The following is an 18,159-nucleotide window of genomic DNA, read 5'->3' on the forward strand; positions in this document are numbered from 1 at the left end:
ATAGGGATCTTAGGGATGTGGGCTTCTTGATTTTTCAGCCTGCCTTCTGGGGGAGGGGCCTGCCGCGCCGATACTCAGGCAACCCTGTTTGGGTAGAGTCTCCGCGTCCCCTGCGAGGGGGGATGGGGATGGGCACTCTCTGAGCCGGTATTTCCAGGCTTTTGTTCTCTGGCGGCTTTCCCTGGCGGTTTGCTGTGCCTTTTCTGAGAGTCAGAGCAGCAGCAGCCGAATCTCAGCCTCTGTCTCAGAACAGAGGGATTGCAGACCGTTCTCCACTGATGTTCTGGCCACTTTAACTCTGTTTCTGTTGGTGCTGCTCAACCCTACAGCGTCCCGGGTTGTGCGCCCCACACCCGGCGTCCCAGCCCTCATTTCCAGGGCCGGCGCGTCTCTGTCCTTTGTGTTTCTAACACTGCCAGCCACCAGCAGCCCCCGTGCGCTCCCGGAGCTCCCCGGTCTCAGTCTGGTTCCAGTGAGCACACTGTAGCTCCGTTTCAGTCTGGTGGCGCGCACTCCCGGCTCACGGTCTCAGTCTGCTCTCTCGCGGGTGCCGGTCCACGAGTCTGCCCGCTCCCCCGTGCAGGTGGCTACCGCTTCCTGGTGCCCAAACGCGGCGGCTCCCTCCCCCTTCCGTTTATCTTCCCATATCTGTGTGCGGTTTCATGGCTCCCCGCTTCGTACCTCAATACTCAGCGCTGGAGATGTTCATTTGTAGAGATCCAGATGTATCTTCCTGCGTCTCAGGCTGATTCCGTGGATGTTCAGGCTGGTCTGGTACCTATCCAACTCGACTCAGGGGACCGGCTGAAAAAGGGGTCCCCTACTCCTCCACCATCTTAACTCTGCCCCCTGGATGTGGTTTCTTCAGATCTCACAGCTCAACCTAAATGGCCTGCCGCCAAGTGGTCTAATGGGCCAGAAAGTCAGGCGCACGGAGGTGACCCTGCATTCACTTTCCTGTCTGCTGGACCGTGAGTTCCAGGCAGCGTGGCGCTGGGCTCAACCTAGAACCTGGAATGTTACAGGTGCTCAGTCAACCTCGGCGGAATCAGCATGCTCTCCCCAAGCCATCAAGTGGTCAACGACCATCTTTGCCAATCCAAGTTTTTTAGAGTTTATTTATTTATTTGAGAGAGAGAGAACAGGGGGAGGAACAGAGGGAGAGGGACAAGCAGACTCTGTGCTGAATGCAGAGCCAGATGTGGGTCTCGATCTCACAACCCTGAGATCATGACCTGAGCTGAAATCAAGAGTCAGATGCTTCACCGAATGAGCCACCCAGGCGCCCCTTGGGCAGCCCAAATTTTTAAGACATCTCTAAAGTGTAGTAGGTCATATTAAAGAAGAAATTGGCATAGAGATGAGGTAAAGTCAATTCGACCTTGAGCTCTGCATGGAAACCCTCCGCTCCCTCAGCTTCTAGGAGCTGGCCTACGCTGCCTGCCCTCCAGCCCTCTGGCTGTGCCTGCCACCTCGGGCCAGGGTTCTCCTTGTCCCGGTCTCCTCCTCCCGTGGAGACGTTCATCCCGTTGTCCTGTGGGAACATCTGTGGGCTGTGCAGGGATCACAGCTCATCTGCACCCTCTGCAGGGCTGCACTGGTGTCTATCCTGAAGGTCGCCCAAGGTCAAGTGTCAACTCTCCCCTGCTTTGCTCTCCCCCAAAACGCCAAAATGTCCAAATTTAAACTCCTTGGTCCCCCGATGGGCTCCCCTCCTACCTCTTTTCCATGAAAGGTCTGGCCCATCTCTGGCTCCTAACCTTGGCCTCTGGTGACCTTTGATGACCCCTCTCGTGCTTCCATGTAAAAGGTCTCTTGTTCATATTTCCCCGTCACCACCCTAGATCAAACCTTTGCTCCAAGATTTTTTAATTGCCTCCCACCCATGCTTCCTGCCTCCACCCTTCCCTTCACAGCCATCTTGCACATTCCAGAAGGTCGTGTTTCAAAAACACTGCTTGATCATAACAGAAGTCTTGCCACCCCTCCGCACGCAAAACCACATGGCTCCCTACGGATTGCAAGTCAGAGCCTCTCACTCCCTCACACGCTTGTTCCATTGTTCCCGCAGCTGCTCACTGGCAACCTACTCACGTACTGATCACCCACTGATCATGCCAGTCCTAGTGCCGGGCCAGGAAAACCACACCAAATGAGGAAAATACGTCCTGGGTGTGTAAAGCAGATGCCATGTTGGTACCATGTGGCGAGTGCTGTGACGTGGGCGTGCACAAAACCTCCAGAGGAACCAGGGACGGGACCCGGATACCGGGCAATCCTGGAGGTTGGCTGAGCGGAACCTTGCAGGTTATGCATCGGCCCGGAAGGTCATTCCAGCCAGGGGGCTGCGGCAGGGACGGTGAAGGCCTTTGGGTGGAAACACCAAGGAACAGAACACGGCCGTGGCCTGCCAGCAGCTTGCATCCCACAAGCCAGGGGGCTGGGGGCCCACGGTCACACTAAAGGAGCCTGTGGATTTGTGGAGGCTCCCGGGATGGGAGTGGGGAAAGGCCAAGGGAAGAGGAGACAGCAAGAGCGAGTCGCGGCGGCCGGGAGTTTGAAGTGTGAACAAGATGCACTTTTAGTCTGCACGAGGGTGTGGAATGGAGTGTGTGAGGACACAGTGCAGCCAAAGCCAAAGCCAAGGTGAAGGATGAAGGCAGAGAACACAGCCCCAGTCCTGTGCCCCGCCTTCCTTCTGCGGCCCCCACCGTCCATCCGCCCACACCCTCGTGTGTGTGCGTGTGTGTGTGTGTGTGTGTGTGTGTGTACGTGTGTGTGTCTGCACCCTTGGACCTTCCTCTCTCCTCAGCTCTTGCTTCTTCAAGGCCACTCAGCTGGACTTCATGCTCCCCACCCTTCAGGTTCCTTTCATCCTCTAAAACTCCCCTCGAGGCCCCCCATTTCACACAGGCCATGGATGACCCCCCTCGGTCAGCACCAGGCTGACCGCCCAGCCTGTGGGCAGCCTTTGCATTCGGGACTCAGCGGTGACCAAGGAGAGAGGGCTGACTGCCCAGCATGGCCACGGACGAGGCCCCCCACGGGTCGGGGGCCAGGTCCACGTGGGGTGTCCTGGCTGTGCCGCTGACCAGCTGGGTGACTGTGTGAATGTCCTAGGGCCACCAAAACAAGCCACCACACACTTGGGCTGAGAGCCACAGAAATGTGTTCTTGCACAGTTCTCGGGGCTGGGAGCCTAAAGTCGAGGGGTCCATAGTGTTGGAGAGAGGATCCACCCCATGCCTCGCTCCTGACTCCTGGCGGCTACTGGCCACTATTGGCTCTGCCCTGGCTGGTCGGCCCATCACTGGTTTCTGCAGCCACTTTCACGTGGCCTCCCCACTAGGTCTCTGTGTTCTCTTCTTTCTCTAAGGGCACGTGTCATTGAATTTAGGGCCCACCATCAATCCAGGAAGAGCTCCTGTTGAGATCCTTAACAAAACCCCATCTGCAAAGACCCTTTTTCAAAGGGTTCCATTCACAGGTACCAGGACTGGGACTCAGACATATCCTTTTGCACAACACTATTCCACCCACCACAGTGACACTGGGCTCTTAGCATTGGCTTCCTGTTCGTAAAAGCGGCTCAAGATACCTGCTCTAAAAGGATCACTGTAAATATTAGAGAAAATAGAGGATTCAGAAACCGGGTTCATGGGATAGGAGAGCCTACAGAGTGACTGATAATGGGGATGTGGTTTTGGGGGGGTGATGAAAATGTTCTAGAGTCAGTGGTGATGTTTGAGCAGCTCATTGTACTAAAAATAATTGAATTACATGCTCTAAGAGTGAACTTAATGGTATGTTGAATCATTTCTCGATAAAATGTTCCTTTGAAAAAGGAGCCTGGTTCAGGGAGCGGTGTCTTCATAAATCCTAGCTGCCATTATTATTATTATTATTATTATTATTATTATTATTATTATTATTGATATGCCAGTCACAACTACTATTAAAATCTTTTATAAGAGTTCAACATCTTACCTCTTTTGGCATATGCCTCCCAAACCCGGGTATGAATTACTTTTGAAACAGGAACCATGGGTGAGATGACTTTGCGGGCTCTACCGGAGCCCGCCCAGGGCTTTGCATGCAGTAGGGGATAATGCAAATTTGTCTTGATCATACATGAGCAGTTCCCATGGAAATTACTTGTTGAAAGTAAGCCCTCCGGTGCTCGCGTGTTCACTAATATCACTGCGATCGCCGTATCCAGCGTAGGTGAGGTGGGATATTGCTTTTACCCATGGGCTCCGCCAGGAAAGAGCTGAAATTAAATTTCATGCCAACCGCATTTCTCACTTATGATTGTCAGCCTGATATTGAGACCAAAAGTCTTTTTTTCCAAGAAAATTCAATTAGCAATTGAACATGGAGCTAGTCGGGATAATTCATATGTTCTAATCATTACCTTATTACAGGTAGTCAAAAACCATGTGCTACTCTCTTGCTTGCCCGGGAGTAGTAAGAAGAATCGTAATAAGAACAACAGCATTAAGCCGTGTTATTGCCTGATGCACCGTGGCTTTGGAGATTAAAAACTGAATTTTGAGGAAAACAAAAATTTATCTCGAGGAAACACAGGCCTCCTGAGCTCTCACTTTGAAAGCTAACAAAGTCAATTTAGAATTTTAATAGATTCCTCTAAGTTTCTATTGAAGGAAAAATAACAGGATTTTAAAATTTAAAGGAAGGCTGCCTATTGTCTCTGGTTTTTTTCTCCTCCATCATGCTTATCCTTGTCCAGGGCCCCAGCCGCCTCTCAAAAGGGCCTTAGAGGGAAACGGGAGAGCAGGAGGGTTGAAAGGTACAGGGCTTGGGCACCCAGGTCCCCGCTCTGCCTCCAGGTGCCCATGTGCCCTTGACAGCAGGGAAAATGGCCAGAGCTACAACCATGTACAGATCTACCGGGTGACAAATACAAGGGACACAGCCCAGGCAGAGCACCATCAGGGGTGGCCCTCATCACCCCCAACCAGCCCTTTCTCTTCTGCTTCCTCCATTCACTATGCTCCACTTACTACCTTCCATGATGGCCGGTCCAGTATTCTCCAGTATCCCCCCAATCCTCCTAACCTCCCCCTAGAGAAGGTACCCGGGGTCTTCATTTTTCTGCCCCACTCTGGCAAGAGGCAAGAACCCCAGCTTCAAAGTCTGCTGGGTTTAAATTCCGTACTCCGAGATACTTCCAACTCCAAGTTTACAACTAAAAATCTTGGACATTCAGCTTAAATTACACTCGCTTATCTAGCTTGGGGCCAGCAAGGGCTGTGAGAACATCAAAATTGTACATCTCAGAAACCCTGAATCCTTGAATTTTGTGTCCACTGTTGTTTCCAGCAATCTCTAGGGCTAAATGATTAATTATACCCACGACAGTCCAAAGCAATTATTTAATTAAGCTGTATTACAGGCTGCCAATTGTTTAGAGCAAAGGGAAAGCCTTCACCCCAGTTTCTCAACATCTGGCCTTTGGATGACTTAAAAGATAAAAGGAGATATGAGAACATTTTTATGACTAAGTAACAATTTCTAAAAATTTTCCATTAAGTGGAAAAACTTTTTCAGTAATTTGTTTCTCATGATTAGAACTTGGTGATATGTTTTATCGTGAGTGTCCAGCTTACTTAACTCTAATGCAAAATAGAAAATGTTGTGGTATCAAATGAAATGTCGGTATCATCTTTGTTTTAGGGCAGGAAAGTCAGTTTTTTAGCAAATCTTTATTTTCCCTTCAAGTGCGTTTGTCTTTCACATTCCCTTGGCCTGTCATTTTTAAGTACCCTTTCTTAATTTAGGTTATTTAAAATCAACTTTAATAAACAAAAATCCCGTCACCCATTCCAAACTTAGAAATCTAAGTTTTGTTTCATAAAGAACTTTTTAAGAAGAGAGACACAAGCCACCCCGACAGGGTTGATGGCAAAGTCGTGTCTGTGCGATCTACTGGAAACACGCGAAGACGTTAGTTGAGGCGCAGGTATCCCGGGCCTGACCTTTCTCTTTCCCTTTGTCTATAACTTCATTACAAGGACTAGTGGAGTAAACCAGTTGAACAGCAATGAGTTGAGTAGTGAGTATTTGCTCACCAGTTGTGTTCAAAATGCACATTTGACTCATTCAAACCTCTTCCTTCCATACTATTTGAGTACTGAAATTCCATCATACTGTTAAAATCTAAGAATGACTACGTACTCACCTATAAGTGGGCCATCGATAACAGGATGGTGCTTGCTTCCGCAGCACATATGCTAAATTTGGAACGATAAGCATGGCGTGAGCGGGTGGCTGAAATAAGCAATAATGAATGACAAAGGGACATTTTGCAAGGTTCGCCTTTTGGAAGAAGGTTCAGATTTTCTGAAGAAAACCAATGGAGCAACCAGCTTTTTCAGCTACTTCTTAAGGACGAAGGCAGACTCAAATCCTTGGGTTGATGCAATATAAGTTATGTGTTAGAACTACTGCCCTAAACCTGGAGCCCATGGACCTCATCCATAGTCCTGAATCTTCCGACGTTATCTGCAGAATATTGTGGATATACATACATGTGAATTTTTAAGAGGAGAGTGTAAAAGGGCTCATGTCTCAAAAAAGGTTAAGGTTCACTATGTTAGACAAGTCCGCTTACAGTGCAATGAATCTCACATGAAAATGTGATGCATTTCTCTAGTGGAGAGATTGTGGTTGCCTTGCTAAAGAATGGAGGTCACTAGAAGCGTCCATTATTGTGTGGGAAGTCTTAAAGCTGCCAGTTTACTATTACTCAAATTGCCGTTTCTCCAAAAAAAATCCTTCCTTCAATATCAAGAAGAGCCTTTTAAATTAAAGTGCTTTACTGTCCCACACTAGAAAAGAGAGAAAGAAAAACCATCATGTAAGCCAATGTTCCCTATCACTTGAAGGAAGCTGACACCCCTAGGTTAGTGCTGCTCACTTCGGGAAGTGGAACCTGGCCTGGGCTCTGTCCTGCTCCAGAAGGTCAGACACGCATTGTGGTCTGCGGCCTGATGCCACCATCTGTCTCTGCAAGGGGGAATGTTTAGCAAATTTGTCTGCTTTTTAAAAGAATTTGTACTTTCATTCCCAGACCTAAAAGTTAAAAACAAAAGTTTCTTTCTCTCTTATTGTCATTCCCAGAAGTATATTTATTACATTACTGCTCCATTTCATATCAGGGAGTCACGAATGGCCAGTATGTGGGCAGATGTGTCATCAAAGCACAGGACCTTCCTGAAATTGTCAGTCTTTGGAATGACATGCAAAGAGAAGCCTAATCCATGGGCCTGCCCTTGTTAATAACAAAAAGGACAACTAGCATTTGAGCACTGATTTATGGCCTCCACAGGGCTGAAAGTTTTAATTAGATGACATAGCAGCCCTGAGAAAGAAGTACTATTATCCCATTTTCCAGGTAAGGAAACCAAGGTTCAAACAGGTCAAGATCGCAAAGCTGGAACTTACACCCAGACTGCCAGACTCTGAAGGCCACCTCACCAGCCTCAGGGCTGGGATGTGTCCCAGTGGTCTTGGCCCCTATGAGGAGCGAGTCACCTTTAACCAAGTTAGAGCAGGGGGCAGAGCTCAGCCTTCAAGAAGCAGTTCTAATGCTCTGTGCACCTACATTGTCTCCTTTCTTCACAGCTCCCATAAATAGGTGTAGGTTTATACTCAACCTGATATCAGAATCCTTTCAAATATTTAGGAAACGTAGTTGATTGGGCTGAATAATGTACATGCAAGAATTTTCCTTTAAAAAAAAAAGATTTCCCTTCTGAATCACATCTGCTAATTCACATAGAGTTACTTTCTAAGCAGATGAAACATCTCTCAACTCTTTTTCCCAGAAATATATCTTCGAGAAGTAAAAAATTATAAATCAAAATTTTTAAAAAACATTGAGGCTAAACACAGTCTATTCTTTACCGTAAAATATTTGAGACAAAACATTTCCCAGACTTGTTTTCAAAACATTTGCAAGATGAATCCATGCAAACATATGGCTCAGAAATATCCTTCCCAATTAAAACCTGAGAATATAAATAAATTGGCCTTTCTCCTTTTATCTCTTCTCTTGTTAAGAACAGAGCCTTGGCCGCAAACAAGAAACTACCCTTAAAAATTATATTTTTTTTCTTATTTCTTTTTCAACAGGGGACTTATTACGTTTGAAAATAACACCTTTATCTTGGAACCAATGACAAATGAAACGAACGCGTACAAGCTCTTCCCGGTGGAGAACCTGAAGGGCACCTGGGGACCCTGTGGCTCACATCACAGCACGTCTGCACTCGCTGCAGAGAACAGGCTCCCGCCACCCTCCCAGACATGGGCAAGAAGGGTAGGGGGGCATCAAGGTCATGCTTCTGGGGAGCGGGGGCTCTAGCTAGGCGCACCCAGGGCTAGGACATCTGGAGGAGATTTGCTGTCTGGATGTTGGGTCTGGGGGATGGAGCCACCCAGTTTATCTGGAGTCGTTGATACCAGGTGTCCAGAGCATCACCAAATACTAAAACCTCCACCATTGCTTTGCAAATGTTGGCCTCAGACTCATTAACCTATGCTGGGGAAAGTCTGGCTCACAAACCGACAACATTTCCATTCGTTACGTCATCAGTGAGAAGCTACTGTGGGCCCAGGGTTGTGCCCCACCATTGCACGCATGATGATAAACAAGACGAGAAGGGACCCTTACCTGCCGTTCATTCGGCAGCTCTCCTTCCTCAGGAGGAGAAGGACAATATGGAGGCCTCGTCATTGGCAAGTCTGTTTTACAGTTAGGGTCTTTGTTGTGATTTGCATAACATCCCCAGTCTTTGCCTGCGTGCCTGTGCAGCGGTGAACAGAGCGTTAGCCACGCAGTGTGGCTAAGGAGTGTTGCTTCCCCCAGTCCGTGCTGCCCGTGCCTGTCCTTCCTTCCTTCCCGAGACGGTCTAAGCACTGGGTTTGCTGGCCACCTGCTCCTGGCTCTGCTCATCAGAGGTCTCTCCCGCTGCTGTAGAAGTGGGAAGAGTCATTACCTGATGGAGTCTGGGCCACAGATCTCCCTCCCTGCTAAGCAGACAGAGACACAGGGCCCCCAGTACCCTTTGGTGCAATCCAGTATTATGTGGGTGCCATAGGCCGCAGCAGAACACTCTTTTGGGTTTTTTTCAAGATTTTTATTTATTTATTTATTTATTTATTTATTTAGGAGAGAGAGAGAGCGCGCGCGTGTGCATGCTCATGCATGAGTGGGGGGAGGGGCAGATAGAGCAAAAGACGCAGGCTCCCCACTGAGCAGGGAGCCCGATGTGGGACTCCATCCCAGGACCCTGGGATCATGACCTGAGCTGAAGGCTGAGCCGACTGAGCCACCCAGGTGCCCCAGCAGCAGAACGCTCTTAAAAAGGAGTAAGGGCACCCACATTTGGCTGGGGGCCCTGAATTTCAGTGAGTACAACCAGATACGAAATTCCCAACAATTTCCTGATTTTCATCTCTGGCTTTCCTGTTCCTCTGTTGACAAGAAATCAGGATTTCAGAGACATGATGTCAAATGTGCTAACATTGGGTGGTTTAAGGACACGTTCTTCAAGGTTCCACTTAAAAGACAACACATTTTCTCTGTCCTGACTTGGAATGTTCTGCCGCTTAACATTCAACATTACCTCTATGTTATTCCTCTTAGTTCATTCCTCATCGTTTTTTTCTGAGTTCAAACAGGAAACATGATCCTAAATGATTTCTTCTCATTCGTAAAATTTCCCTCACATCTGTGAATTGTGTTCTCCTAACCTTCATTTTCATTTTTATTTTATTATGTTATGTCACCGTACAGTACATCCTTAGTTTTTGTTGTAGTGTTCCATGATTCATTGTTTGTGTATAACACCCAGTGCTCCATGCAATACGTGCCCTCCTTAATACCCATCACCGGCCTAACTCAATCCCCCATCCTCCTACCCTCTGAAACCCTCAGTTTGTTTCCCAGAGTCCATAGTCTCTCGTGGTTCATTCCCCCTCTGTTTACCCCCCCTTCATTATTCCCCTCCTTCTCCTACCAATCTTCCTGCTATTTCTTATGTCCCACATATGAGTGAAACCATATGATAATTGTATTTCCCTGCTTGACTTATTTCACTTGGCATAATCTCCTCCAGTCCCGTCCATGTTGCTGCAAATGTTGGGTAATCATCCTTTCTGATGGCTGAGTAATATTCCATTGTATATATGGACCACATCTTCTTAATCCATTTATCTATTGAAGGGCATCTCAGCTCCTTCCACAGTTTAGCTATTGTGGACAATGCTGCTATGAACAATGGGGTGCATTCTTCCTGTTCTGGTGTTCTGCCTAAGTGACCCTTTTGTCCTCTTTCTTAATATGCTCACAGGATTTTCTATGGTGGGGCCTTGCCACCTCTTTGTCCTTTCTTCCCCATCACACAGAAGGGGAAGAACCCCCATCTGGGACAGTGACCCACCTTGGCACTGATACTCAGTAGTGGAGACTGAAATGAACCCCAGGGAGCAAAGCTTGAAACATCCTCCCACGTATGTGAACAGCAGCTCAAGAGAGTTTTCATCCTGCCTTTCACCCTCCCCCCCACCCAGTTTAGAGGGACAGATTGAAGAGTTGAAATCACAAAGACCCGCCTCGATGGTCCCAGGACATGTTTATTTTACTCTTCAAACATGCTCGCCTTCGATTCCGGACCTGGGAGAAGAGGTGATTAAGCTGTAGCTCTTCCAGTCATAAACAAGGAGAACATTTGCATTTTGTTTTCAAGGCGCTTTGCTTTGAGCACCTTGTTGAATGCACGTTGCCCACGTTGTGAGATTTATAACTTGACAGTTTCAATGACACCCGAATACGTTTGCCGTTGCATGTAGAAGCGCGAGCTCGGCGTCTGCTTGCCAGCCATATTTCAGTTCTTTAACTAAGCTGCTGGCTGTCTAGAATTGTGCCTGGCACCGTAATTTCCAGTCATTCTGACTCAGGAAAGCGCAAAGCCTGAATAACAACGTTGCTTTGTTAATAATGCACATTGGGTGCAAATGAACCTTTCCGTTGAAAAGGGAAGGCAACAGCTCCGTCCTCAACATTTTTCTCTAGAAATAGTTGTGATTGTTTTAGTGGAAGAGAAAATATGACATAAAGTACATCTACATAATGAAAACGATACGAAACATAATTTTCGAGTAAGGGGACGACTTGGGGATTGGAATTGGAGACCACGTGGTTTGGGGTAGCGTCGCCCGTACCTGCCTCACTCCCACCGCCTGATTTTAGACTCAAAAAAAATCAATGTAGCTGCAGCTAGCTCCTCTTGTTTCCGCAATGCGGCAACCGTACCTGCCATCCGCCAGCATCTTCTGCCCCCGCTAAACGTTAACCAGCGCAAAGATTGGTTTGCAGGCTGAGATTTTTCTGCAGATATTTGCGTTTCCCTTCACAGAGCAGCAGGAATAAATCAGCACTCAGGGTGTGCACCGGCGATAATAGAGACTTGAGCTATTGTTTGTCATTTTTACAAGGCTCTACGTTAGATTTTAGTGAGAACCCAAGTCACGCCTGGAAGGGCACCTGCAGTCACGTGGCCTTGGAGTCCGATCTGGCCTCTGCAGGTTCGCTGAGTCCAGCCCGCAGAGCCCTGGCCACTCCGCTGTCCTGCGACTCCCACACTCCTTCCCTCTCCATCAACGAGCCAGGCCAGAACGCAGACAAATTCTAACACTGGCCTGAGCCAATATAGGCGAAAGCTTGGGAAATCGCCACGGGAGAAAAAGCACATAATGCATCCCAAAGGCAGATGTAAATTATGTTTGAATTATCCTTTCTTTGGGGATTCTCTGTGCTGTCGTTCCCCTCCATTAGTGTGGGTAATTATGAGTCAGATATAAAAGGCAGTACTTCCTGTAGGAAGCCGTGTTCGCCCAGGCTGCTGAGCTGGTCAGGCAGACACCGTTGTGTGTCCTCAAACGTAGCCGCTCTGAAATGGGCCAGTGCTATGGCTTTCGATTTCTAGACGGCCTCTCCTGTTTGTTTGGTAGAAGACACAGTAGTGGTGGGGGGAGGAGAAGCGTTAGGAATATGTGGCCTGTGCAGAGGCCGAGCATAGCTGAACATCAGGAACGGGCCAGAACCGTGTGACCTCATTGAGCACAGCAGGCATGCCTAACGCCTCTCTGACATAACGTCTGCACGTCCACACCTTCTCTGAGACCCTACTGACGCCTCTTGCTGCCTTGGTTGCCCCATCTTGCTGGCAGATAACAGAGGCAGTGGGATGGCCTCTTTGACCCTGAATTCTGAGCCTCCCTCCATGGGAACTGAGGCTCCAAAATTTCCCAGTGTGGATTCCTATTGAGACTTAAATCCATTAGAACTCTGGGTAAATAAATAACAGATCTCTCTGGTGCCACTGGCTCTGTGGACTCAACGTCAGTATTTCGCATTTGTGCCTATTAACATTCAGTCCGTCAGACGGAGCCTCTTCCTCCAACTAATTGCATCTCCTGCGGGTTGCTTGTGCAGCCCGCGTGGCAGCCGGGCCCCGGGGCTGTGTATCCCACGCAGGTGTGATCAGTGTGCTTCACCGCCAAACAAGCCAGTGTCAGGATGGTGGAGAAGACCTGGCACAGCAGGGACCAGGGCTCAGCTCATAAATATTCATAAAGCGGCCTCAGAGTCCAGACACTGAGCGTCCTATGAGCCAACAACAACCCTTTTTTACTCAGAGAAGATCAAACCAAACTTTGGATTTATTCAGTCTGCTGATCTTGCCACCCACAGAAACATGGGCCCTGGCTTCATTGTTATTGTTCTTTTATTGTTGGTTGTATCACACCCAACTGGATTCCATTTGCCCATCTCCATGGTTCCTGTCCCAAACTGTCACCAACCATCACCTGCACTCCTGGCTTCCACTACTGTCTTCCCGTGATCCATTCTCCCAGCAGCCAGAGTACTGTTTTTAAAACCTCCCATGCAGGGGCTTCCTGTTGTCCTTAGGTCACTAGATGATCCGTCAGCCTCTTTGCCATGGCCCCTGCCCTGTGCACAGCTCATCCACGGCCCTCCCTCCCGCTCTAGACCGGGTAGCCATCCTGCCTGTTGCCGGAACCCTCCACGGTCTCCCAGCCTCAGAACTCCTGCTGCTGCTATTCCATCTATCTGAACACTGTTCCCTGCACATATACCGACTTCTCATCCTCAGGTCGCAGCGGCCTTTGTCACGTGGCCCCATCTTTATCCACCTTGCAGAACTGTTTATTGCTATTATTATTACTATTATCACCCCTTCTACAGACTAAGCTTTATTTTTGTTAATTCTTTATTGTTACGCTGTCTCCTCACCCCTCCCAAAATGCGAGCCTCATGAACCCGGGACCTTGGCTTTCTTGTCCATCCCTCTCTCCCCAGCCCCTGACCCAGTGCCGAGCAGAGACAGCGACAGTAGGTATTTGTGGGGTGAGTAAATGATAGACATAGTCTGGCCTGGATGAGGGAGGAGGTATGATGAGCATTTATTGAAACCCTGATCTCAGCTTGCTTTTCTGTCTTGGGTTGGATTGGGTTAATTCCCCCGTGCCAGAGTTCTTGCTGCAGCTTGTCAGGGGATATTCTGTCTCTGGGAACTTGGCTGTGATGTCTTCGAGAGGCCCGGGAACTGGTTCCCTCTTGAGCAAGACTCACAGAATGCCCCAGTCTCCACCTTGGAATGGACCCTGCTGGGCCATTCTCAGAGGCTAATGTTCCTATCTGTTTGGGGAAGGGCTTTTGCTCATAACCCCAAAAATGAAAATTCAATCAAGCCACCAGTTTCAAATGTTGCTTTGCATATCAAAAATTTTAAATATGATTTTTTTTTTTTAACCAGATAGCCCAGATAGGTCGAAGTCATGTGGAGGTAATTTAAGCCTCTCTGTGTGCTGCTGATGGAAGAATGAAAGTTCGCGGCCATGAGCTGGCCCCTCCCCCATGGCTTTTTATTATTATGTGGTTAGGCTTCTCTCTGAGCTTGCATTTCTTTGAATTCATGAGAAAATTTGGACTTCTCTGAAAACTGCAGAGACAGGAAAATTGTGTTCATGTGTTTGTTTTCATTATCTGGAATTGTGTATTTTCTAAAGGATGATCCAGGGCCACTTGGAAACATCCCCCGGTCATTTACTCCACCCCTTCGTGGTCTGAAAGGTGTAAACGTCTAAACAGCCAGGGCCCTTTCTGCGGGTTTTGCAAGGGGAGATTAATTAGGGTTTTTTCTGCCCCAGAGCTGTATATTCTTTTGTGTGATCAGCTGAATCTGTTCGTGGTTAATCGGAAAGTTGGAGGGGGTGGGAAACAGAGAGACATCTGCTCCTTTCGCACCTCAAAAAGGAAAAGGGGCAAGACCTTCACCGCTCCCAAAGGTGGCTCACTCTGGGGACACCCGTGAGTACACTGGGGTTCATCTTTTTTCCTTTATGAGCACATTGTTATCACCAGGAAACACGCCTGTAGCACGTAGTCGCCAAGCTTGACTTCTTTTTTTTCTCATAACGTAAAAGTATGAGAAATCATACCTTTCCTGGTGCTTTGTTTTTCCCTTCTCCATAAGGTTTCCAGATTTCTTGAGGGATCCCTAAATTCATGAATCAGCACAGCTGGGCGGCGAGCAGGAACACTGCTATGATACAAACACTTTTCTTGTAAAAATCTATTTGGAAGATCCCGGACTGATGGGGATTTGTTTTATAAAAGATGTTTCCCTCAGGATTATGTGACGGGAAGGCTGATTCAAGGCGCGCCTTGGTCGTTTTCGCCTTTGTCTGAACGCGTGGTTAGAGCACGAGAGTTTCAAACGTGGAGCCGCGTCCTTAAGGCAGGCACCAGCCCCTCGGCTGCAAGGACCAAGCCCACCTCAGCCCCCGGGTCCTCCCACCGCATTTTACTGCAGAAACAGGCGGCTTTGTTTTTTGTTTTTAATGTTTGCTTTTTGAGACCACCCTCCATGAATTGCCCTTTTTCTCCTAAAAAACGCCCTGGGGATTCCCCTAGTAATTCATGGAAGAGTGCAAATGGTTTCTGAGGAAACTTGATTAAAATGTGACCCACTTGAGACTTTATTTCAGAGGCCCTTCTGCATCTTCTCCCTCCCTACCCCTTGATGTAGTTTCCTTATTCTTCTCAACTGTTTCACTCCCCACCCCCCAGTGCCGTGCACCACAGCATATAGTTCAGCCTTTTTGTTTTTTCTCAACACTCTTTCTTTCGAGTCTGTCTCGTTCGTTCCTTTCTGGTTTTACTCCTAGCACCTTCTCTTCACCCGACTCTGTTCCATTTATCAGCTTGGCTGTTCCCTGTTCTCCAGACCACTGCTGTCCTTTGCTTCTAACTAGATTTTTATGTGACCAGCCCCAAGAAATAAGCTGCCTGAGGAGGACTATTTAACGTTTCCCCAGAACAGTCATGCAGTGGCTGCTCAAAATATCTTCTCTTTCACTCTTCTCAGATCCCAGCACTGGACCATAAAGGTGAAAGCAACACACAGGAAACACTTGAGCCCCGTCATCTTCTATAGGGATCTTCATCTGTGCTATGCGTAGCCACAAACGCACAGCCGTCAGCCGGCTCCTGTTCCAGAGAGTGCTTTGGTTTTGTTTATGTGCCTTTCATTTAATAACGATCTTGACTCATTCTGATCCCACCGTCCGTGATTCAACAGGCAGGCTGGACTCCTTTTTAAGGATTTCCCATATGGAAATGGAAACCAGTCACCCATGTGGAGTAGGTTTAACAGAGGTCGTTGGGGTAGAGGGAACAGAGGTGACGCTGCTGGTGGTGGTGGTGAGGCTAGGCTCCCCTTAGGCCAAGTGCTTAGGTGCAGAGATATAGGCAATGTTCTGGGATCCCTGGCAAGGTGTGAAGGGAAATTAAATCCGTGTTTACTTTTGGCAGCATAAAAGAGAGACCCTCAAGATGACCAAGTACGTAGAGCTGGTTATCGTAGCGGACAACCGGGAGGTAAGAACGTTTCCAAACTTCTCGCTATACTTGGTTAAAAAAAAAAATACAGGGAAAAGAAAATATTTAGCACGTTATTACTTGCTCTGATTAACTTCATTTTCTATGAGCCCTTAAAAGCATTGCAAACAACCCATTGAGAAAAGTGGTTTTCTGGCATTAATGAGCATAAAATGTTGCAAATGTATCTGATATTACAAAATAAAAGCCAGGACTGCAGGAAAAGCAGAGCTACTCACTAGCTAAGCTCTCCAAAAGGAGTTATTTGGAGGAAATGGCAGACGGTTTTAGAATGTATTCAAACATATTTGGGGGAAAAGTTTGGTTTAGAATTGTCCGATACGTCCCGACCCAAAATGAGTGGAAGAATCCAGGCTGCAGGGACACAGCAGACAAACCGTACCTTCTGAAATCTGCTTTGATGCTACGTTAGTTTTCTCTTCAATTAGTTTCCAGTTGCTGTTTTTAGACGATCTTCTCTGCATTCATTCCTTGCCTCCACTCCAAGTTATGAATGAGGCGACTTTCACTCGTGAACTCACCCGACACCTATGAATGAAACCAGCTTGACAGTTGCTCAGAGAACCGTTCCCAAGCAGGAAGGTCAGATAAGAGGGGAGAAGGGGAGCTCATTAACTTTTCTCCCTTCTCCTCTGCGCTGTTTGACTTGGTGCCATGAGCTTCTATTACTTTTACTGTTTAATTTTTAAAAACAAATATAAAGGAAATTTCTGAGGAAGTTAAAATCAAGTTGATGATATGAAAAATGGCTTTGGACTGCCTTCTCGTTGTCTGTTTTCTCTGCCAAAACATGTCACGGCCTCCATCATTTATGAGGCTGGAAAAATTGCAGAAGTTACTGTCTTATGAGCACTTGGCTTGGGCAAATTTCAGGGAGTTTCAGAAAGTCCCCAGACGGGGAAAGTACTCGTCAGGATGGGAACTCGTTTCACTGTAAACCGTGCAGGGTCCCAGGTGGTTTGTGAAGCCCAAGACGTCACGTTCCCAGGAGCTGGGAAGATGAGATTTGATTGATACTCTTGCTGTTATTAATGCTGACGTTTAAATTTATTCAGTTTCAGAGGCAAGGAAAAGATCTGGAAAAAGTTAAGCAGCGATTAATAGAGATCGCTAATCACGTTGACAAGGTAAGTTCTTTTTCGGGTAATTAAACCACTCAAAGCATGTAAATGTTTAGAAACGAGGTGGAGGGAATGAAGCACACCTCGTCTGACTTGGCAGGGAGACCCGGTTCTGGTGCTGGGCTGGAACTCCGACTTCTCCTTCCTCTGAGTGCAGAATTCGCGGCCTGGAACAGCTCCGGGAGATGCGAACCCACGCACGCTGTCTGGACCGCGGTGGCCTTGGGGTGGATCTCCCTCCAGGCTCTCCTCTGGCCGGAGTCCCAGTGTGAGGGGGTCTCAGGCTCCCCAGTTAGAGCCAGAACCCCAGTAGGATGCACCTGACCCCCTGGAGAACTCCCAAGGGGGCTTTTTGCCAGGTCTCCCTGGGTTGTGTCCCCAGTCCCCCTGACGGCAGGCTGCCATTTATAAGTAACACACGGGCTCCACGGTCCTGAGACACAGAAATTGGCTTTCAGTTCAATCAGCTGTTGGAAACTGGCTCACCGAGAATGAGGAGGTTGGGAGCTCACCCCTGGCAAAGGTGATCCAGACCTGGAGGAAACCCCAGAAGTCTGGTCTCATCCTGGGGGTAGGAGCCCAGCAACACTCTTTACACTACTGTTCACAAGGAGAGGGTGAACCTGTCTGAACACCTGCCCGAGTGCAGCACACCTGCACAACGGAGCCATCAAGCTGTCTGGGGCTGACGGCTGTCCATCTCAAACAGGGCTTCTCACACCTGCCCGTGCATTGGTGTTGCCTAGAAGCTTTCAAAGGCATTGCTGCCCAGGTGTCCTGGCAATCAGGGGGTTGTTAATAACTCGCACTGGTAATTAAAGAACTGTAAACCTCAGAAGAGACCTGACAGACTCCGCAGAGTTTGCCCGCCTGGCTGTTTTTGTGTTTCCGGCCAGGAGAGAGCTGAATCCCCGAGCACGCATATGCGGCCACCCCCAGTAGACCCTGAAGACCGTGCTGGGGGTACCCAGGCCCCTCCAGATGCTCTGTGCATCCAAGTCCAGTAACTGATGAGCCCCGGGC

General features: G+C 48.1%; 1 protein-coding gene across 1 annotated transcript in view; it reads left to right on the forward strand.

Annotated features, from left to right (window-relative positions):
* ADAM12 (ADAM metallopeptidase domain 12) overlaps nt 1-18,159 on the forward strand; it is a 338,285-nt gene that overhangs the window by 236,649 nt on the left and 83,477 nt on the right. The window contains exons 6-8 of the mRNA XM_040624298.1: nt 8,158-8,344; nt 15,929-15,994; nt 17,071-17,142. Of these exons, the coding sequence (XP_040480232.1) occupies nt 8,158-8,344; nt 15,929-15,994; nt 17,071-17,142 (325 nt within the window). The remainder of the gene's footprint in view (nt 1-8,157; nt 8,345-15,928; nt 15,995-17,070; nt 17,143-18,159) is intronic.

The sequence above is a fragment of the Ursus maritimus genome, unplaced genomic scaffold (assembly GCF_017311325.1).
Source record: "Ursus maritimus isolate PB19 unplaced genomic scaffold, ASM1731132v1 scaffold_7, whole genome shotgun sequence".
NCBI classification, from domain to species: Eukaryota; Metazoa; Chordata; class Mammalia; order Carnivora; family Ursidae; genus Ursus; species Ursus maritimus.